Source organism: Siphateles boraxobius, unplaced genomic scaffold (genome assembly GCF_051911475.1).
Source record: "Siphateles boraxobius isolate OS27281-9 unplaced genomic scaffold, OSU_SipBor_1 1, whole genome shotgun sequence".
Taxonomy (NCBI): domain Eukaryota; kingdom Metazoa; phylum Chordata; class Actinopteri; order Cypriniformes; family Leuciscidae; genus Siphateles; species Siphateles boraxobius.
Genome location: NW_027508699.1, coordinates 22,105,161 through 22,125,237, shown reverse-complemented (window position 1 = coordinate 22,125,237; position 20,077 = coordinate 22,105,161). Strand labels below are relative to the sequence as shown.

Here is a 20,077-nt window from a genome sequence, read left to right as displayed (position 1 = left end):
TATCTGAAAAAGCATAATAGGGGCACTTTAACCCTTAAATGCATAAATGTTTCGCCAATCATTCATACATATTTGTGTCTTGCAATCTTTAAATGCCGCAATAGTATAAAACTCTACTGATAAACAATTACAAAAAAAGTAAATTAAAGCATGTTTAGTTACCTTTTAACTTGGAAGGGTGCGATTTGAGCAGATACTTTTTACTATCATCACTGTCATTGTCAAAGCTCATTTCCCCAGAACGTTCAGCTTCTGGCTCATATTTGCGATCTCAACCATATTCTCAAAACAATCTTTTTCAACGTCTTCAAAACTGACAGGATCCCCACCAGATCAACCAACAAGTGACAGTGACACTAATTGATTGCGTACAGAACTTGCTCTGAAATAAAATAATAAGCTATTTAAAGTTTTTCTGATTATATGTGTGTATTCTTTTGTTTTATGTCTGCGGTAATTATGAGTGAAACATCACGTCATCACTGTGTATCAGACATTGCCACCTTGAGGAAAAAAGGTGAATTGCACTTATTGGGTCAACAGAGATTCAATTGATACACTGAAAAAAAAACAGACATTCTTTTATTTAAAAAAAATATATTATTGTTACATTGTTTATAATGAATAAATTGTGGAATACCAAGAAGGTGGATGTCTAACTTAAAAAAAATGAATGAGGGGGAGGGTAGTGAATGAAGTCCCGGGTCGAAAAAGACCAGAGATATGCGTTTAAGGGTTAAAAAACTAAGCGCTCAACTCTCCACAGATAACACAGCTGGAATCTTTACACGACGCGCCGGATTTGGCCGAATGCACAAGAGCACCCATCTAGTGGCGGTGGTAATCTCAGATAGAACCTTTCCCATGCAGAGCAGCACGGGCACGCTCACAGTTCGGGTGTGCACGTGTGACCGAGATGGCAACATGGAGATGTGCAATGCAGAGGCTCTGACCAGCTCTGCGGGGCTCAGCACTGGGGCGCTGGTGGCCATCCTGCTCTGCATCCTCATCCTGCTCTGTAAGTAGCCTTCAGTTCTCTCCTTTGACAATCAGATCACTTCTCATACGTCCATCTGTCTGATGCCCCCTTCCCCCATCTGTGAATCCATCTGACTATTCATCTTTCAAGCTTTGCTAGTAAGACTTTTCAGTTCATTTTCCCACCTGTCTTCCTGTCAGTTAGCACTTTTGTCTGCGCTGCCATTTGATTAATTACAATTCCAGTGGTTTGAAGTGTGTACGCCTGATCTGCATGTAAAATAATTTGCAATTAGGGGGAAAAAGAAAATAAAGGAAACCGTTTCTGACATTCTCAGATGGCTGAACTGATAAAACGTGTTGGTTATTTAATCAGGAAACTGAAAAACAAGAGCTACATTTCAATTAAATGAAAATTAATCCAGTCTTGTTTTAATTCAACAAAAAATGGAATATCACATTTGAGTTCTAGGCTTAATTTTAATTGAAACACTTGTCATATAACTAAAATGCATGTGTAAATTGATCAATTTCCTGTCATTTTTTTGACAGTTCATTTGAATTGCTATAGAAAAGTTTGCTTAATAGAGTTTTGCTATCTGTTAACATCAGCTACTCGTAGTTCTCACCTGTGAACTGTGTGCAGTAGATCTTAACGACATGACACCAACAGTAGGTTTCACCCACAGGGTAATGCATCATGTATGAAACTCTTCCTACTCCATTGCAGTGAAAGATCAATGATAAAAGCAACCAAATGGTACTAAGGGGGGATTTACTGAAAAATGAATTGTTCCCACTGATAGTGTGGTCAATTACCTGATGCTACTGTATCTAAATCACCTCTTCAGAATGCCGAACTACACAACACATCTCGAAATATGGCTGTTTATAATGCTCTTCTACATCATTTGATGAATATCTGCTGCAAAGATCAAAGGGAATTGTACACAATGTACACATATTTAAATTACATTTTGTTTACCATCTGCAATATATAATTAACCCTATTTTATTTATGACCACATTTCTACCAGATCCGATTTTTACACACACACACACACACACACACACACACACACACACACACACACACACACACACACACACACACACACACACACACACACACACACACACACACACACACACACACACACACACACACACACACACACATATATATATAAAATTTGTTGAAGACAGTATATCTTATTGTAAAGCCACACCAAAAGGAAGTTGGTGTAATTCTATATATCTAACACTTACCAAGGCTTTTTTTTTATCAAAAAAACAGTAAAACAGTAATATGATGAAGTATTATTACTATTTAAAATAACTATTTTGTATTTCAATATCTTTAAAAAGTTGTCAGTGTTGGTTGCAAACGCGATGAAATAAAAGACTGGATTTAATTGCAAGCAGTGAATGTTTAATGAAAACAAACTCAAAATAAATCTTCAGGTTACTGGATACAAAAAAACGTAGAACTGAACAACAAACATAATATTGACGAGAACGGACAATGAACTCAGCGTTTAAGTAACAAGTCAAACTAATCAATGAAATAGAGAATACTTGCAGATCATAATTAGTCCATGAAAAACCAAGGAAACCAAACTCAACCACAGGAAACTAAACTTCAAAGCTGAATTTTCAGCATCATTACTCCAGTCTTCAGTGTCACATAATCCTTCAGAAATCATTATAATATGCTGATTTGCTGCTCAAGAAACATTACTTATTATTATCAATGTCGAAAACAGTTGTGCACTTATGCTGCTTAATATTTTTGTGGAAAACGTGAAACATTTTTTACAGGATTCTTTGATGATTAGAAAGTTCGAAAGAAAAGCAGTTTTTTTCTGATGTCATTATTGTCACTTTTGATCATTTTAAGGCATCCTTGTTGAATAATAGTATGAATTTCTTTTTAAAAAATCTAACTGACAAACCTTTGATACATTTATGAGTATACACAATAGCAGTCAATCTTTTTCATTCTGGTGCATCACTGATATTAACTTTTTTTTTCTCTTGTTCTGTAGTGATTGTAGTGCTGTTTGCTGCCCTGAAACGTCAGAAGAAGAAAGAGCCCCTGATCATCTCCAAGGAGGACGTGAGGGACAATGTCGTCAGCTACAATGATGAGGGTGGCGGCGAGGAGGACACGCAGGCCTTTGACATCGGAGCGCTTCGGCATCCGGAAGCGATGGAGGACAGCAAAATGCGTCGGGACATCCTGCCCTCCGAGTCACTCTACCCCCCGCTGCCGCTCCGTAGGACCATTGTGCCGTCCCGAGAGAACACAGACGTGCTGGACTTTATCAACCAGCGCGTGCAGGAAAATGACGGCAACCCCACGGCTCCTCCTTATGACTCGTTGGCCACCTACGCGTATGAAGGTAACGGATCGGTGGCCGAGTCGCTCAGCTCACTGGGGTCCGTGTCCTCGGAGGGGGTGCAGGACTATAACTACCTCAGCGAGTGGGGGCCACGCTTCAGGAAGCTAGCAGACATGTACGGCGGGGAGGACAGTGACTGGGACTCCTAATGGACAGACTACGTAACAAGACTCATTTGCTGATCTGCCTCTACATGAAGACTGGAGAGGCAGAATGAGGCAGCCTAATTTCTTTTACAAAGTGCCCTTTTATCCTTCTCTTTGTCCTACAATCAGGCAGCCGGTTTCTCTGTCGTGATTGGCTGTGCGTTTTCTCAAAAGAGGAGACGAACTTCACGCTCCGCATGGAGGATGTATCTGTCTGCGGACTTCTTATCAGAAAGATCATCTGCAGTGACATCTTTATGCATAATCCCAGATTGTTCTGGAAATGTCTAGGGTTTTTCATATCTGTAACCATCACTGAAAAGCCAAGCATCTGATGCGGAAGCGCTGTTCAAATGCTGCTGCAAAGAACAGTTTATCAGTTGACTGTGAGCCTGTGAAACACTTGAAGTGAACTTGAGCAGGTCATTGACTAAAAGACCAAGGCCGAGTACTTTATGAAAGTAATGAAACCACGCCAAACTCAGGCCTGTGAATTCACCATCAGCACTCAATGTGTTGCGGACGGCTTAGAATCAAACAGTTCAACATCATAGGAGTTGTCAAATAACTGGGAGGACTTTTCAAACTCTTACTATTAACTATTTGCAAAATTTTATTAATCTATTTACGCACTCAAGAAAATATGTGTTGTCCTGTAACCCGGAATCAAGACTGGTTGTGTGAAACCCATCTAGAAAATGGGTCTTATGGGTTTTATGGTTGGCACTGGTTTTCATCATCCACATGAAAAATTAAATGCCAGAAGCTTACAATTATCTGCTATGTCATTGGACCTAAATGTGTTTTTTCTTCTATTAGCAGTCTGACTAACGTTTGGTTGAACTCAGAACTGCTTAGTATGACTTTCTTCTTGTGAGAGACATACTTTCACACAGTCCCTTAATGACATGCTGCAAACGAATAGCCAGGGAAGTAATAAAAGCTCAACTGATTTATTCCTCGGCTGAATGTTAACCACAACAGTGTTGTATTGAGGTGTGAGTCAAATCTTAAAGTAAATCACTCCGCAATGATTGCGCCCTCTGTTCAAACCAGAAAATGAGCCTTGAGATTGCCTTCACCTCTTCGCTTAGGAGGGGGTGAGTCAGCTCTGAACAGTGCTCGAGCTGGTAAATGTGTGTGTTTTAGAAGCAGAATTTCCATTCTTTGTCATTGATATGCTGTAAAAAAGAAAAAGAAAAAAAAAAGAAAAAGATGGTTACTCATTCTGTAAAAACTTGGTTTAATGAGCAGTGCTTTGTACCAGTGGCTTGGGAGAGTAGATTATGTCCATGTACTACTTTACTTTATATCTTGTGAAATTTTGTACCAAATATTTATATACCACGATGATGACTAAATATTCTTGAAATATGTACATTCGCTATTACTGTTCCTGTGTTTTGAACGTGTTCAACTATAAATGTGAGCTGGTTGCAGTTCATTTGATGATGTGCAAATGGAATCAAACTTTCATTAAAATAAATGTTCTCTTTTGCAGAAAACCTTTGCAATTCTTTGCACACTCAGAAAACACTTACAAATGCATTGCGTTAAGCTTTTGACTTATCACAAGCAATTTGTATTTATTTATTTTGCAAATTACAGTTGGTCTGCTGCCCATTTTGTGAGCAAAGATAAGTTCAATCAACCAAAAATAAATGTATTTTTTATGATATATATATATATATAGAGAGAGAGAGAGAGAGAGAGAGAGAGAGAGAGAGAGAGAGAGAGAGAGTCATACAAGTATATATTAGTATTATATGATATGATTTATTTTTAGTATATCTTTAATGCTCAATATATGGGCATGACTTTAACATGATTCTTAGAGTGTCATGATCGTTATCAGAAAATGTCCAGTGTCTGCCCAAGATCGTCAGCTCATTAGGCCAATCTATAATGAAGATCTCGAAGCACGCTACTGGATTTGGAGGGAGAGGAAAGAGTATTCATTTTAAATTGATTGGGGATGAGCTGTTGTGAGGCAGATGGTGACATTTCAAACAATGCCGATGTTAACTCAATCACCCTGCCATCCAGCACTCACTGCAAATATGTACGTAGACACTAGTCTCATCTGGTCTCTCTGTGTCTACAAGGCCATTAAGGGCTTAAGCAACACTCCAGGATTCAGGTGCGCTAACCTCATTTAGAAGGGTCAGTATGCATGTTTTGGAAAAAAACAATATGGAAAAATTGTACTCAAGCAGAAGGGCTTTTGCTTATAAGAGAAATTGGTTGAGGTTTATGCACTACTGAAAAAGCGGAAGCCCAGACAAATCTGAAAACTAAATAAAGGATTCCAAGTTTAAAGGAATAGTTTGTTCCCATGTAAATCGTTTTAATATTTACATTTACATTTACCTCCCATATGCTGTTTTAATAAAAGAAAAATAATATTAAATTATTTACTAATAATAAATAATAATATAAAGTAATACAAATTTGAACACAAAAATATTGCCTATTGTTTGTCTTTAGCCAATGAAAAAGATGAGGGAAAAAAGATTTCTTTAGTATGGTTTTCTATAAATTTAATTAGCATTTAAGGCACCATAAAACCCATCCATAGAAGCTATATTCCAATCCTTCTGAAGCTATGATATAGATTTAAATGAACAACTGACCCACATCTCAGTTAATATTTAGTGATAATGGTTCTGTGTTGCTTTTAAATTGATTTGTTGTTGTTGTCCCACTGCGGTCACTACGAACTGTTGTTGTATGGGAAACAAATCTATGGGAAAATGATATGTTCCATGTTCAAAAGAAACAACAGCTTACAGGTTTGAATGACATGAGGGTGAGTAAATAATGGGTCAACTATTCGTTAACGTAGCCTAATACATGCTCAGTCAAAAAGCAGCTTTTTAGTTTAATGGAGCCTGAGCAAAACCTTTTACCTGATATGTATAAGACATTAAGTTATGTTGCACTAAAATGTTGCAAACTCTAAAGACATCCTTCAAGACTTGAGTTCATTACAAGCGTATATCTCAAATCAAATACGGCTGGTAATCGTAGGATAAGCCCCGAAGACAAGATTACATGAAATACGCAGTAATGAAAGCAAGGGCGGCTCGAAGCAGAAGAAAAATGTACACTCAAGTGTGTTTTAATCTCTGTAACATTAAGCCGACTAAAGGTTAGTTGTGCTTCAGGCCCGCGCTGGATGTATGCTGGGGATCCGTGGCGGTCGTGGCCGACTCCGTGAAGGATTCGCCTGAATCAAGGGCAGTCAACATGTCACCGCAGCCGTGCTGCTGCTGAGGGTTGTAACTCATCATGGCCGAGGCTTAAAACGCTGCGTCGCTTCCCATTAGCCTCGCCTGTCTCTTTAGCCTTAATCTTTAATGGGCATGTCATGTTAGGGGAAATGCTAAACACCAATCTACCTCATCTTGGGCTTTGATTTTCTTCTCTTTCTACCCCACGCTTTCATGGGGTGCCGTATCCTCTGTTGCCTTCATCGCTGACAGGCTAAGTTTTCATTGTTATTCACAAAAAGAAGTAAAATTTTCGGATTAAACTTTACTCCAGAGAGTTCTAAAGCACCATTCCCGCTTTCTTTTGTGCCAAAAATGATGTTTATATTCAATCTGTCAAGCTGCAAATGTTGTGAAGAGCACTGAAAGGACTGTTGTCTGTGTTATCTAAGAGCTCCTGATGTTGTTTTGAATGCGTTGTGTCATGGCCTATTTTCCAGTCATTCACCGAATGAGTCCCATTCACTTGTACACTCATTTCGGTTACTTGTAGTTCTGACTCATTAAACAAGCAATAGGCTGTTTATTTGCCATACAAAAGACATTTAGCTATGGCTCAAAATAATCTCCTGAACAGCATGTTTAGTGATACTTACACCATCGTTCAATAGTTTAAGCAACAGTGACGGTTAAAACTTTACGTAGCCATCATTGACTCTGATACAGTGAGTGCTTTTGATGGATTATTCTAATTAATATATGGACTTGTGCGCTTTTCTTGGACTGATGGGAAGTCTCTTATCTCGGAGTCCAATACATCTTGTGTTTCAAAAGTGTCCAAACTTCCTGAACTTTTCAGTCTAATATGCATTGATAGAAAACTCTTTGAGTCTCTGAAGAAAAAAATCTTGTCAGCATTAATGCAACATGATCTTCCCCCATGGTCCTTTTTTTTTTTTGGTATCTGAAAGCCTCCATAAAATTGATGAAAAAAGCTTGTGGGGAAAACTACAAGCGACTGTGTAAAATTTAAACTATTTAAAAAAATTATAATGCAAATATTAAATGTGTTGTATAGCTTTTGGGCTATGAAGTGCCAGAGGTGGTAATGAAGTAAATTTAGTGTATATTATAGTGTATTTTCAAGCAGGCTATCTTTACTTTATTACTTTTATCATTATAGCCTATTACAAATCTTACTTTTTACTCATGAAATTTTACAAAAATAAGTTAATGCTTAGGCTAATTCAAGTTTATTGTATATGAAATCATTGGTTATACAACTTTAAGTTATAGTTGAACTAAATCTGCTGTAAATGGAAGAGCTATTTACGTTCATCGTGTGAAATAGGCCTTCTCGAATTTTGAGGACTAGTTTTATAATGAACATTATTGCAGAATGACCTATTTTTTTTTTTTAACTCTGTCCCCTCTGTGTGTTTAGGATATTAGACCTCTCTCCTTAAATACACTCTTAAAAATAAAGGTTCCAAAAGGGTGTTTTTTTTTTTTTAGAACAAGGCTATTCAATTGGCGGCCCGCAGGCCACATGTGGCCCGGAAGCAACCTCCAAGTGGCCCAGCCTATGATTGTCCCGCCAAAAACGCAGTGGGAAGTTCCGATCATTTTACTGACTCGGATCTTTGAGTCTCGTTCAGCAAAATGAACAAATCTTTTTTCGAGTCATTTCGTTCATTTCAGCATAATATAATTAAAATGGCATGATAAATATCCCAACACATCTACTTACAAAAATGTTGATTACATTTGTAAAAAGAATAAAAATAAACTATAGGGTAATGCAACCAAAGCCAAATTATAAGAAACCTAAATGTTTTATTAATTGATTAGTTGTTGGGTCTTAAGTTCAGGCTATTGCAGGCTGATTCTGTTAGTTCACCTCACCTCCTGATCCGAAACGTTCTTTCCTTTGATACTTCATATTTATCCGTTTAGTTCTCCTCTCGTGCCTTGAGACGTTAGTTGTCGACTCGCCAGTGTCTGACTCTGATCTGTCTGCTGGGCCGACCGTGCCGTGTGTGATACAGCAGGGCTGGAAAGAGAAATGATTATGATCTTTCGAGTCTCGAGTTCGGGTTCGGACGGGTCCGAGTCTTTCGTTCTTCCTGTCAGTCCCATATAGGCTATGCTGTCAGTACCGGAAAGAGAAATGATTAGGTCATCTGGTTGGGGTTCAGACGGGTCCGAGTCTTTCGTTCTTCCTGTGAGTCCCATACAGGCTATGCTGTCAGTACCGGAAAGAAAATTGATTAGTTCATTTTCTTCGAGTCTCGATTTCGGGTTTTAAATCCTTTGTTCTTTTGTCATGTGACCGCTGGTATCTCGCTGCAAATTAGGGTTGTGCCGATCATCGTCCATCGTGATGGTTGACCGACATCACGATGGTGAGCATAGTAGGCTAGTCTTTGTCTTCGGTTGCGAGCCTAAACGGCCAAATAAACATAGAAATACTTCAAAATGCCAAGCCGAGTATTCCCGTGGCGTAAACACAGTAGAAGTAGCTACTCTCTCTCTCTCTCTCTCTCTCCATGATGGTCAGCGCGATTCCGAAAGACAATGGTCTGGATATGAAGCATGTGTGCATGCTTGTGACAGATGGCGCTCCATCCATGACAGGGAAAGTGAATGGTTTGGCAGCACGTTGGTCCCCTGTTGCACCTCAGTTGATCTCCTTACACTGCATTGTGCATTAGCCAGTGTTGTGCGCAAAACTAAGCGGGGCGCTCAAAACGACAATGGACAGCGTGATGGCTACAATTAATTTTATTCGCTCCACATCAAGCCTCCAATACACCGCTTATTCCGCATGCTGCTGTCATAAATGTCTGCTGAGCACCACAACCTGCTTTTTCATAATGACGTGAGGTGGCTGTCCAAAGGCAAACCACTGGAGCATTTCTGTGGTCTCAGAGAGGAGATCATAACTTTCCTCCACGGCAACAAGCAAAAAAAAGGCAGAAACACACTTGAGTCGCACACTGGACGACAACTGAGTGACATATTCAAACACCTGAATGATCTCAATTTGGGACTACAAGGTAGAGACAAACCTGTCATCGACCTTGTGGAACAGATGCGCGTATTCCAAGTTGACCTTTTCGCAACTGATTTGAGCACAGGCCGAATGCTGCATTTTCCGAACACTCTGCAAATGCATCTCATCCCCCGCACAAATCACAGATGTGATGACAGATTTCATTGCGAGGTTGAAAAAGAACTTTGCTGGTCGATTGGATGTACTTGTTCTGCCCACAGAGGTGGCCGTTTTTTTCAGAGACCCATTCACTGTTGCAATAGAAGGGGACTTACCCGCCAGAGCAAAGAAAGTGGTCCCTTCCATTGACGAGGGGAAATTCACACTCGAACTTGTTGACATGCAGTCATCTGTAACCATAGCACAGGAGATTTGCACTAACGGGCCTGCAATGTTTTGGCCTGATGTCAACGTACATCAGTTCCCTAACATTAAGAAAGTACCGATCGTCATGCTCAGTATGTTTGGATCAACATACACATGTGAGTTTTTCACACATGAACTCCATAAAAAGCAACTCTTGTTGCTCCCTGACTGACCGTACTCTCCACCAATGCCTTCGGATTGCATTGACAACTTACAAGCCTAAAGTCACTGCTCTCGTTCAAAACAAAAAATGTCACTTCTCCCACTAAGTCAGCAGGGTAACTGTAGCCTACATCAATATAATGTGGGATGTGTAACAAAGGCATGCCTAATAACACATGTGGTGATTTAAAATATGTTCCCTCAGTGTGGAGTAGTACACCTTGTATTCATGTGTTATAGATGTAAATATTGTGCACTTTTTTTTTATGCAGTTTCAGATGTCCGTGGGTCAAATGTGAGCAAGATGTTGATTTTGAACTTAATATTATTGCTAATAGCCTACTACTTTGCACTATTTTGTTTTATGCACTGTGATCAGATATGTAGCCTAGGTAGGCCTAGGCAAGAGGTGCCAAGGTCAGTTTTTTTGTTTTGTTTTTTGTAAGTGGAAAAAGTAGGGGCTACCTCAGATTCTGTTCAGTTAGGTATTTTATTGTTTTTTTTATGCACCTTTTGCTGTGCAAACTGACCTAAGTTAAAAGAGAAACAATGAATAAACCTTACATGTTTTTCAATAAATTTGTTTGTGTTGGTTTTAAAATGTGTCCTTACGAGCTGCTTCGCCGCTGAAATTACTGGCCCAGCTAACCTTCTTGGTTTGAAAATCTGGCCCAACTGAATTTGTAATTGAATAGCCCTGCCACAGAAGAATCCATTTTTGCTCCCCAAAGAATATTTTAGTTAAAACCATTTTTTTCTTCATGTAGGGAAACATTTTAATAATCAAAATAAACTTTTTCTACTATAAATAACCTTTTGTGCAATGGAAGTGTTTCATAGATATTAAATGACAATAAAAAACCTTTATGTATTTCAAGCATATTTTATATACAATTGTAATCGAAATTATTCAATCCTCCATTGCAAATCAGGTTTATTGGCAAAATCTACAGACTTTCAGTTGTATACAATGAAGAAATCAAACAAAAATAATTGAAATAGCTCAACACAACAAATGTTTCAAACGGTTTCCCCAAATTCAACTGAAAATGCACTGTACCAACCACTGTAAATTCCGAACTAGAAGTCCTAATACTAGATGGCATCACACTAGTTCCATCACAGGGCCTTCAATTTTTTTTTGTCCTTTCACCCTGCTTATCTGGGTACATGACAGGTATTTGGTGATCACTGTCTGCCCATCAGAACAACACAGCACATTGAAGAGTGAGCGGTCTGGAAGACAGCTGATGTCAAAAAGGCCAGCAAAAATTCATTAGAGCTTGAAATATTGAACCTGTAAGGCACCAAGTAACAATCTCCCACTGGGTTTCATGTCTAGTTTTTCATGTCTGTAGCAAATGTGAAGCCATGTGAGGATCCAGATCTGTAAGGACACCCCTATTTTGTGTGCGGAAGGAGTCACAGCGCTCTTCTTTTGAACTTCTGAACCTTTGCAGCCACATTAGGCAAACGCTGTTTCCTGCTGAGGACGTGAAGGTTCGCTTCAAAACAACGCACACCTGAGGTGCTAACATCTCTCTCCAATGGGCCGGAAAATGCAGCCTTTACCGCACACCAGTGGAAGCAAGGAACATTTATTGGCCACACAATGTCCGTCAATGGGCCAATACGAGAAAGCAAAGAAGGCATTAAATTTTATCCCAAATTCCCATTTTCCCACAGCTTAGCGCTTACCTGCCCCGGTGCGACTCCAAAAGGCACGGCTATTGCTTTGTCATCAGGTGGTGGATTATCGGCGGAAATGTGAAGCTGTTGTCAAATTGAGATTTTCCAATATGCCTCTATCTGCCAAGTCTATGAATTTATGTTTACTCAGAGGGGGGATGGAGGGGTCCGAAGGAGAAGAAATGAGAGATCATCAGGTCTTGCCGCATCTCATCCGCTTTTCTACATTTCATTTCACCCTCAGTATTCATTTTCCTGCCCCTAAAATGATCAGAATAATTCATGTGCTCCAGCGTTGCCTGTAGAATGTGATTTCCACTCCTCGGCCCTCTCAGCTGAACAACCCCACAGAGGCATTGGACTTTGAGGTCACTCGGCTTCAGCATAGATGATGCCCATATCTATAATTCAATGGACAGGAAAAAAGGGATGAGTACAGATCACAGACTACTTAGAAGACATACGGTGGTGTGGAATCTCCCTCGTGTCCACAAGATTGGACCCGCATTCCGATGGGGGCATCTAAAAGCAAAGTCCATTAGCAGGAACCTTTTCTTTAAAATATTCCTGCCCCCTGAAATGTTTGTTTTGGCCCTTTTAACTGAACTTTTAGTTTTAGTCTATTTAAGGGTCTTGTGCATTTGTAGATGTTTCTTTTTTTCAAATGTAAGTGTATCTCCTTTTTCAATTCGAATGCCCGAATGTCACTGAATTCACTTTAGTGGCTAACACATGGCAATATGAAAATGGTTCCATTTTCGTCTTAGATGCACTTTAACAAGTCTAAGAATTCAGTGTACTAAACAGGCTTTTTGCTCAGAAATAGGAGATATAAAAATTGCACTAGTTCAAACAGGATTACAGACCTTTTCATGTTGAGTGCTAGTCCTTTCAAGTTCGATCACAAGTGGCCATTAGGTCTTCTTGCATAGCTTCCTTCTCAAGCACTTCATTGATTTAGCTCAAGAGCCTCTCTTAACCAGTCCAGTTACCTATTAATAATCCTTGTTGTGAACGGAGAAGGACATAAGCGCTTCTGCTGAGTATAACTCATTGTAAATACCTTTCTAGGACAAGAAACCGACAAAACAGTGAAAGTTAAATACTGGCTATTGCAGATCATCTCTTGCTTTGCGATGGAAATGCAGAATTTAAATAACTACAGACAAACTTTACTGATACTGTTCTTCATCCTGGATCTGAGTTCTTGATTCGCTCTCTGCGCTTTCACTATTTGGCTTAACAAACCAATTTTCTTCAATTTGCAACCACATGATGCATATAAAATGGGAATAAAATGGTTAATAATGAAGCAGAGTGAACCAGTAAAGCGTTTTCTTGGTCACATCACAGTAGTCATTGCAATGTATTTTTCTGTTATGATGCACCTTGTACCACATTTGTGTTCTGGAGAACTGCTTTCAGAAAAGCATATTTTTATTGATTTTCTACTAATTTTAGAGACAAATACATTTGTATGTAATGTTAACTGCTTGAATGTGTTTGTTACCTACAGCGGATGCATCATTGTGCATTAATGAAGTGGATACAGCATATTTGTATTTAAGTGTCTACTGTTTTTTTATGATTTATAAATGAACATCTAAAGGATTACTTTGGTATTCTCACATTTTTAGTATTTATATATTCTCATTAAAAATGGTTAGAAGTCACTCACTTTCACCATAAAGAATTACATTAATAGTCACTTCAGGGCAAGATACCCAAACACATCTTCAAATAAAACTTTTTAAAAAACTGTAAATGGATCTGGTGCTGTTTTACTTCCTAACACTTAAACACTTTAGAAGACTGAACAATGCCCAAGCAGAAATGTTGACCGTCACCATATTATATGAAAAAAAATTTCAGGCATTTAGTTTCTGTCCCAGATTTCAAGCAACTGGAGTCTTGCATTTAGATCTATGGTTCATTTCAAGCATGAGTGATCTAATCACTGACGGTCTCCACACTCACCTTCATTCATGATTATTTCAAATATTGAGGGCCCTCTAAATCATCTATAGTACTTCAGCCACTTCTGCTTTGGTCTGATCTTCTCCACAGCTCTCATTCTCAGAGGCTCCAAGGCGCTCTTAGACATGGGGCCGACGGCTCCACCTGCATCACTTCAAATGAGACCATACTTTGTCTTAAGGGCTTTTAAGAAAGAAAGAGAACATTTTTGCTCTGTATTCATTGAGTGCCGACTAAATCGCATTGTTTCAAGGGTAAATCACATGGGTTGAGACTATTCTCTGAATGATTATCCAGGTTGTTAAGAATCTACGTTAGTCAAATTAATAATATATCAGGTTTTTTGTTGAAAAAAAAAATGCTTTCGTTTGACAGCAATGACATACGTAATAAAGTAATATGCTTCATATCACATCCCACTGGGAAAGGCCATAAGTGGAAAATACATTTAAATTGGCTGCCATAAAGCATGGCTGTCCCACTTTCTTGGGCACATTGTGTTAGGCTCCACATTTGAATTTTCAACTCTCAAAAGACACACACCTCATTAGGCATGCTGTGATGCCAAGAAAGGGAATGAATGGAATAAGTCCGCTTATACATGAAAACTCCCCTGATAAAACATCGTCATTAGATAGCTTACAAAAATACTTTATTTTAGAGGATTGTTTGATTATTTAAGAGAGCAAACAGTAGTGTATTTTCAATACTGTGGATTTACTGTCGGAAACAAACAAAAGAGCTCCCTCCACCGGTTTTATATTGATCATTGTGCTGTGCACTGGAGAACATGTACATCCATCTGAACAGGCTGGACAGACTGGCAGCTGCTTCTATGTGCTGTTAACCTAGCTATCTGGGGGGAAAAGAACAGATTCTCCGTTTCAGAGTGGTTTTTTATCCTAAATCCAAGGTAAATGATAAAATCCCAGCTTTTTTTGATGAGTTGATGTACTGCTAAAAGACAGCTTAAGCCCTGAAGGAAAATCAGTCTAAAATCAAGTTTACCTGCTTCTAGTTACAGTAAATCAAGGACAATCCATGAAGCTGCCAGCAATGTGACATTGAAAAGGCGCGCATGCCATGTCTGTAGTTTCAGAATGCATTGAAACCAGTAAAAGTGTAGATCAGTGGTGTGTTCAGTTGTATTTATATCAGACAAGCCTACTTGATCATGTCTGCATGTGGATGCTGTATGAATCAGACATGTGATCAGCTAAGGACAAAAAGGAAGGAAAACATTCAATATGACTATACAACAAAAACAATTATACAATTTTTTTCTCATTAATATGTAAGTTAAAGTTCATATATATATATATATACATACATGTGACCCTGGTTCACCGAACCAGTCACAAGTCACAAGGGTATATTCGTGACAATTATAGCCAACAATACATTGTATGGGTAAAAATGATCGATTTTTCTTTTATGCCAAAAATCATTAGGATATTAAGTAAAGATCATGTTCCATGTAGATATTTAGTAAATTTCCTACAGTAAATATATAAAACATTTATTTTTGTGAGCGAATGCAGCACAATCTCGAACGTAAATGGACAACTTTAAAGGCGATTTTCACAAAAATAAATGTTTTATATATTTACGGTAGGAAATCTACAAAATATCTTCATGGAACATGATCTTTACTTAATATCCTAATGATTTTTGGCATAAATGAAAAATCGATAATTATGACCCTAATGTATTGTTGACTATTGCCACAAATATACCTGGCAACTTGTAACTGGTTTTGTGATCCAGGGCAAAGCCCTTGTCATGCCACTCGGCCGCCATCTTGGCAACGCCTCCGGGCAGCTATTTCGGACTAACAAGACCAGGCTCCTATCTAAATTAATTGGCAGAGAGTCAGAACTGCACTTTCACTGGTCACCGGGACATAAAAACTGCATGTATAGAAACAGCAGTAAAATATGATAAAAATCGCTGAAAAAGTTTGATGACTTTGCCCCAAAATAAGGTTTAAAACACCTTTTTCCCCACAGGTTATACTTTTACTACGCATGCGCAAGGTTTCTCTCCCTCTCTGCCGTGCGCACTACATGGTTTGAAGCACAGTATGTGCGAGCTCTTGCTCGCTCGCTCTAGATTCCGGGAGATTTTAATTTGCGGGCATCAGGGAGCCGCTATCAATATGCGGGAGACTCCCGGAACTTCCGGGAGACTTGGGATGTCTGATATTTACACAACGCACACATACACTGAATATCAAATCTGCCGCCATTTCAAACAGTAACGTATTTTCCGCTGTCATAAACCTCAACTGTGCGCATGCGTCAGTGGAACCAGATGATAGGCTTAAATGTTTCCCGGCTTGACTGTTAAAAGCAGACGATTGGCTTTCCAGCGGGAGGGGTGGAACATGTGCATACAACCGCCATCTTTGGCGTTACGGGTTTTCCCTATATAGTTGTATTGAGGATTGAGGAAGTGGCATGTCTCTATATTAATTGTCTCTGTCCAGGGTCACATAATTATATATTATATATTTATATATATATATATATATATATATTATATATTACTATAAGGTTTTATTAATTAACAGTAGTTAACTACTTTAGTTAAAGCTGCAGTCCGTATTTTTTCCTCTTTGTCAGCATCTCTGTTCGAAATCTGCAATTGCAGTTATTCACGGAATTATCAACTTTTCGCGGGTTGTGCCTCAGCACGGCACTGCACGGATGAATCAAATGTTTTGAGGAGAACATGCGGCTGTCAGTCACTGCGCCGATGTGGATACAGTCATTTGGAATCACAGATTCTACTTTTTGGAAGTATGACCAACATACAATCATCTGTTTCATCTGAACAAGTAACATCCACTTTTGTTCTGACCAACTAAGGGAAAAAAAGCATTTCAGTAAATAGCGCTGATTAAATCTAACAATCGCTTATCATATCACGACAAACCCAAACCGTGCAAATTATTCTTTGTTCTCAAATTGTTAATGTTAACAACATCAATATTGCGTGACTACATTAAATGCCCTGCAGATATTTATCCTTGTTTCCGCATGGGCCCGGTTGCAGTCTCTTTTTTTCTGTTGCCACTCCGAAGTCCAAAGTCTTTTGCGTTTTACAACGGGTGAATCTCCATTTGTCACTGGTGATTGTCGTTTGAACCTTTCTGGATCCGCCATCAAATAAATAAGTTTAATTATATTAAGTGCTTTGAGAAAACACTATAAATCTCCACCTCCAACATCCTCACATGCAACATAGCCTACTAGCCGAGACACCTTCTTTATGTGTACAGATGTGACGTAATGACGCAAAGACATGCTCGAATTTCCCGCAGAAATCCACCAGTACCACTGGTAATAAAAACATTATTACAAGCTTACCGTTTTGAATCGAGCTAAGGCGAGCAGATAGTTTTGAACACTGGCTGGTTATGTACTTGCTCAAAAATGTATTTTGGATAATTATTAACCCAAAAAAGTTACGGACTGTACAATATTTCTACAACGTTTATTAATCTGATTTAATGTTAATTCCAACATTTACTAATGCATTATTAAAATCCAAAGTTGTATTTGTTAACATTAGTTAATACACTGTGAACTAACATGAACAAACAATGAACGACTGTATTTTTATTAACTAACATTAACAAAGATTAATAAATACTGTAACAAATGTATTGGTCATTGTTAGTTCCTGTTAGTTAATACACTAATGTTAAAAAATGAGACCATATATATATATATATATTAATAATACTAATTTAAATAAAAAATATTATTTTAAAAATTATTATTATAACCATGAGAATAGTATTTCAAAATAATTTGTTTTTATTATTTAAACTATAAGGATTAAACATCAATAAAGACTAATACTATTGCAAAATACTATTGTACTGTAAAATAAAAAAATGAGTATTTAATAATAATAATAATAATACAATAAAGTATTATTATTACTTTCATATCCCCAAATATAATGTTTTATTATTAATTAAATTATACAAATTAAATTAATAAAGAAGTATTATTGCAATAATATTATTGTTCTGTATTATTATTTTTCTATTGTTATTAACACGAGGAGAGCGAAACTGTAGTCTCTCTTTATGTGTTCTCCATATACCGCAAAGTCATGTATTCATATTCTAATAGTATTGCTAACCATATAGGCCTCAAAGCAATGAAACTGATATATAGGCCCATATTAAATGTAACAGTATGACAAGGCCAAAAAAGTATGAGAAGTGTTTGTTACAGTAATATAGAAATTGGATGGATATTGATATTAATGTCACTATATTGCTATGAAAAATTAAGCCTGATGCTTATATGCTATGATGAAATGAAAATATTTGAGTGAAAACATGTCCACTCTTCACCCATCTACAACGCCTACAATTCACTCCCTTTCAAATAAATGTACACAGTATTGCCTGAGTTTTATTTACATCCTCACTGCCATCATTGAATTCAATTTGAGGTCGGAAACTAGTAACGGATAGCTTAATAAACCTGCTCCTCTCGCGGCGCATCGCTGCAATGGGCCCCGTACGAGCAAGAAGAGGGGAATGAGGAAAAAAATCCTCGCTTTCTATTACCCCGGAGGACCACTTAAAACATCTCCTATAGAAGAGGAAATAAATGAGCGCACCAATCTCTCATCTCCACAAAAGCTCAATGCACAGGCATGGCTACGGAGCCTGGGGTAAGGGGGGGTGGGTGAGGTGGAGGCTCAAAGAGAGCAGAGGAGCACCTATCAATCTACTCTGACAACCTGTCCTGTTTTCTTCCTTTATGCCAAGCCAGAGAGCATCCCTCATCCATGTCCACTCCACCCCGGCTCCTATACTTTTGCTCCCCTCCTCTATGCCGTTCAATCTCTTTCTCTCACCCAGAAGGGATTCTGTCATCTACTATCGGCTCTGTCGTTAACAAGAAGGGAACACATCAAAGTGAGGCTGAATTCTCAGGAGGGGAGAGATCAAAGTTTGGCTCTAATCTCATCAGGAATGAAGCAGATTGATGAAGATTTGAGGAAGGGTGGTGGTCTGCTCAAAGACAGGAGTGCGCTGGGAGGAGGCAGAGGGGACCGCGGGGTGGGGAACCCGAAACCTGTCTTGCAATCAGGCAGATGCTTTATATGGACACCTTATACTGTCAGGAAACGAGACTGTGTCCTGAAGTTTTCCTGCTCTTTGATAATTTTATTACCATTTCAAAAGAATATATAAATGACTTCAGGTGAATGGAGAAGCAAAAAGTCAAATTAACCCGCATCACCTTTTATATCACAATCTTTATATCCTCCAGAAGCCTCAATCTAGTTTTCCATCTTCTTTGCCAAACAGTTTCCTGACATTTGTGAGGGTTAGCACAGCTCAGTTGTGACTACGCCGCTCTCTGAAAGCATTTGCTTGCCTCTTTTGCTGCAATCAACTCACTGATATTTTTATATGATTGTAGCACACTCTGCTGGTTACTGCAGCAACGTGTTGACACGCAAGCTTAAGATATAAATAAATCAACCACCTTAAAACTAGATAGATAGAACTAGAATACATGTCAATGCAGAATATGCAGATCTTGGGCTGTATATATTTCTTATACGTCACAGATATTTAAAATGTTACTAACCATGATGGTTTATGACATTTAGTCATAAGCAGTCTTATTCATGAGTCTTCCCATGTCACTTCTCTGAAGCTGCCTAGAAAGTCAACATAGAGTCGCCGAACAGTAAAAAAGGGGCTAACGTAATGTCAGGGTGGAAGGGTTTGTGCCAGCAGGCAAATTTAAAGGTTTCTTGTTGTTGTTGTAGTAACAGATGCAAAATCTCAAATTGCAGGAGAACAGAAATGACATTTTCAGTCCACTCATTAAAATACAGGAATATCAAACATGCGGTTTTCAATAAACACTGCTCCTGTATATCATGAACACAGAAATCTGGGAAAGAATGATCATATTGTGAAAACTATTGAGCAAAAAAGATTGCTTGTCTTCAACAGAATTTCTAATTTAAATCATATTTTATTCATATTTTCATGAACACCCTTGTTTTCTGTTCCTCCACTGATTGCGCACCATATTA

At 38.4% G+C, this 20,077-nt stretch overlaps 1 protein-coding gene and 1 long non-coding RNA gene across 2 annotated transcripts in view; one reads left to right on the top strand and one right to left on the bottom strand.

Annotated features, from left to right (window-relative positions):
- The window catches only part of cdh6 (cadherin 6), a 35,008-nt gene extending 29,974 nt beyond the window's left edge, over positions 1–5,034 (top strand). Inside the window, exons 11-12 of the mRNA XM_077228768.1 lie at positions 767–1,018; positions 3,027–5,034. Coding sequence (XP_077084883.1) covers positions 767–1,018; positions 3,027–3,532 — 758 coding nt within the window. The 3' untranslated portion in view covers positions 3,533–5,034. The remainder of the gene's footprint in view (positions 1–766; positions 1,019–3,026) is intronic.
- Positions 5,035–11,339: 6,305 nt separating this feature from the next.
- On the bottom strand, positions 11,340–19,715 carry LOC143737394 (uncharacterized). Its single transcript, XR_013203650.1, has 3 exons — positions 19,621–19,715; positions 13,991–14,142; positions 11,340–12,414 (listed from the first exon to the last, which is right to left on the bottom strand). It is a non-coding gene; the product is annotated as an uncharacterized LOC143737394 (long non-coding RNA).
- Positions 19,716–20,077: the final 362 nt, after the last annotated feature.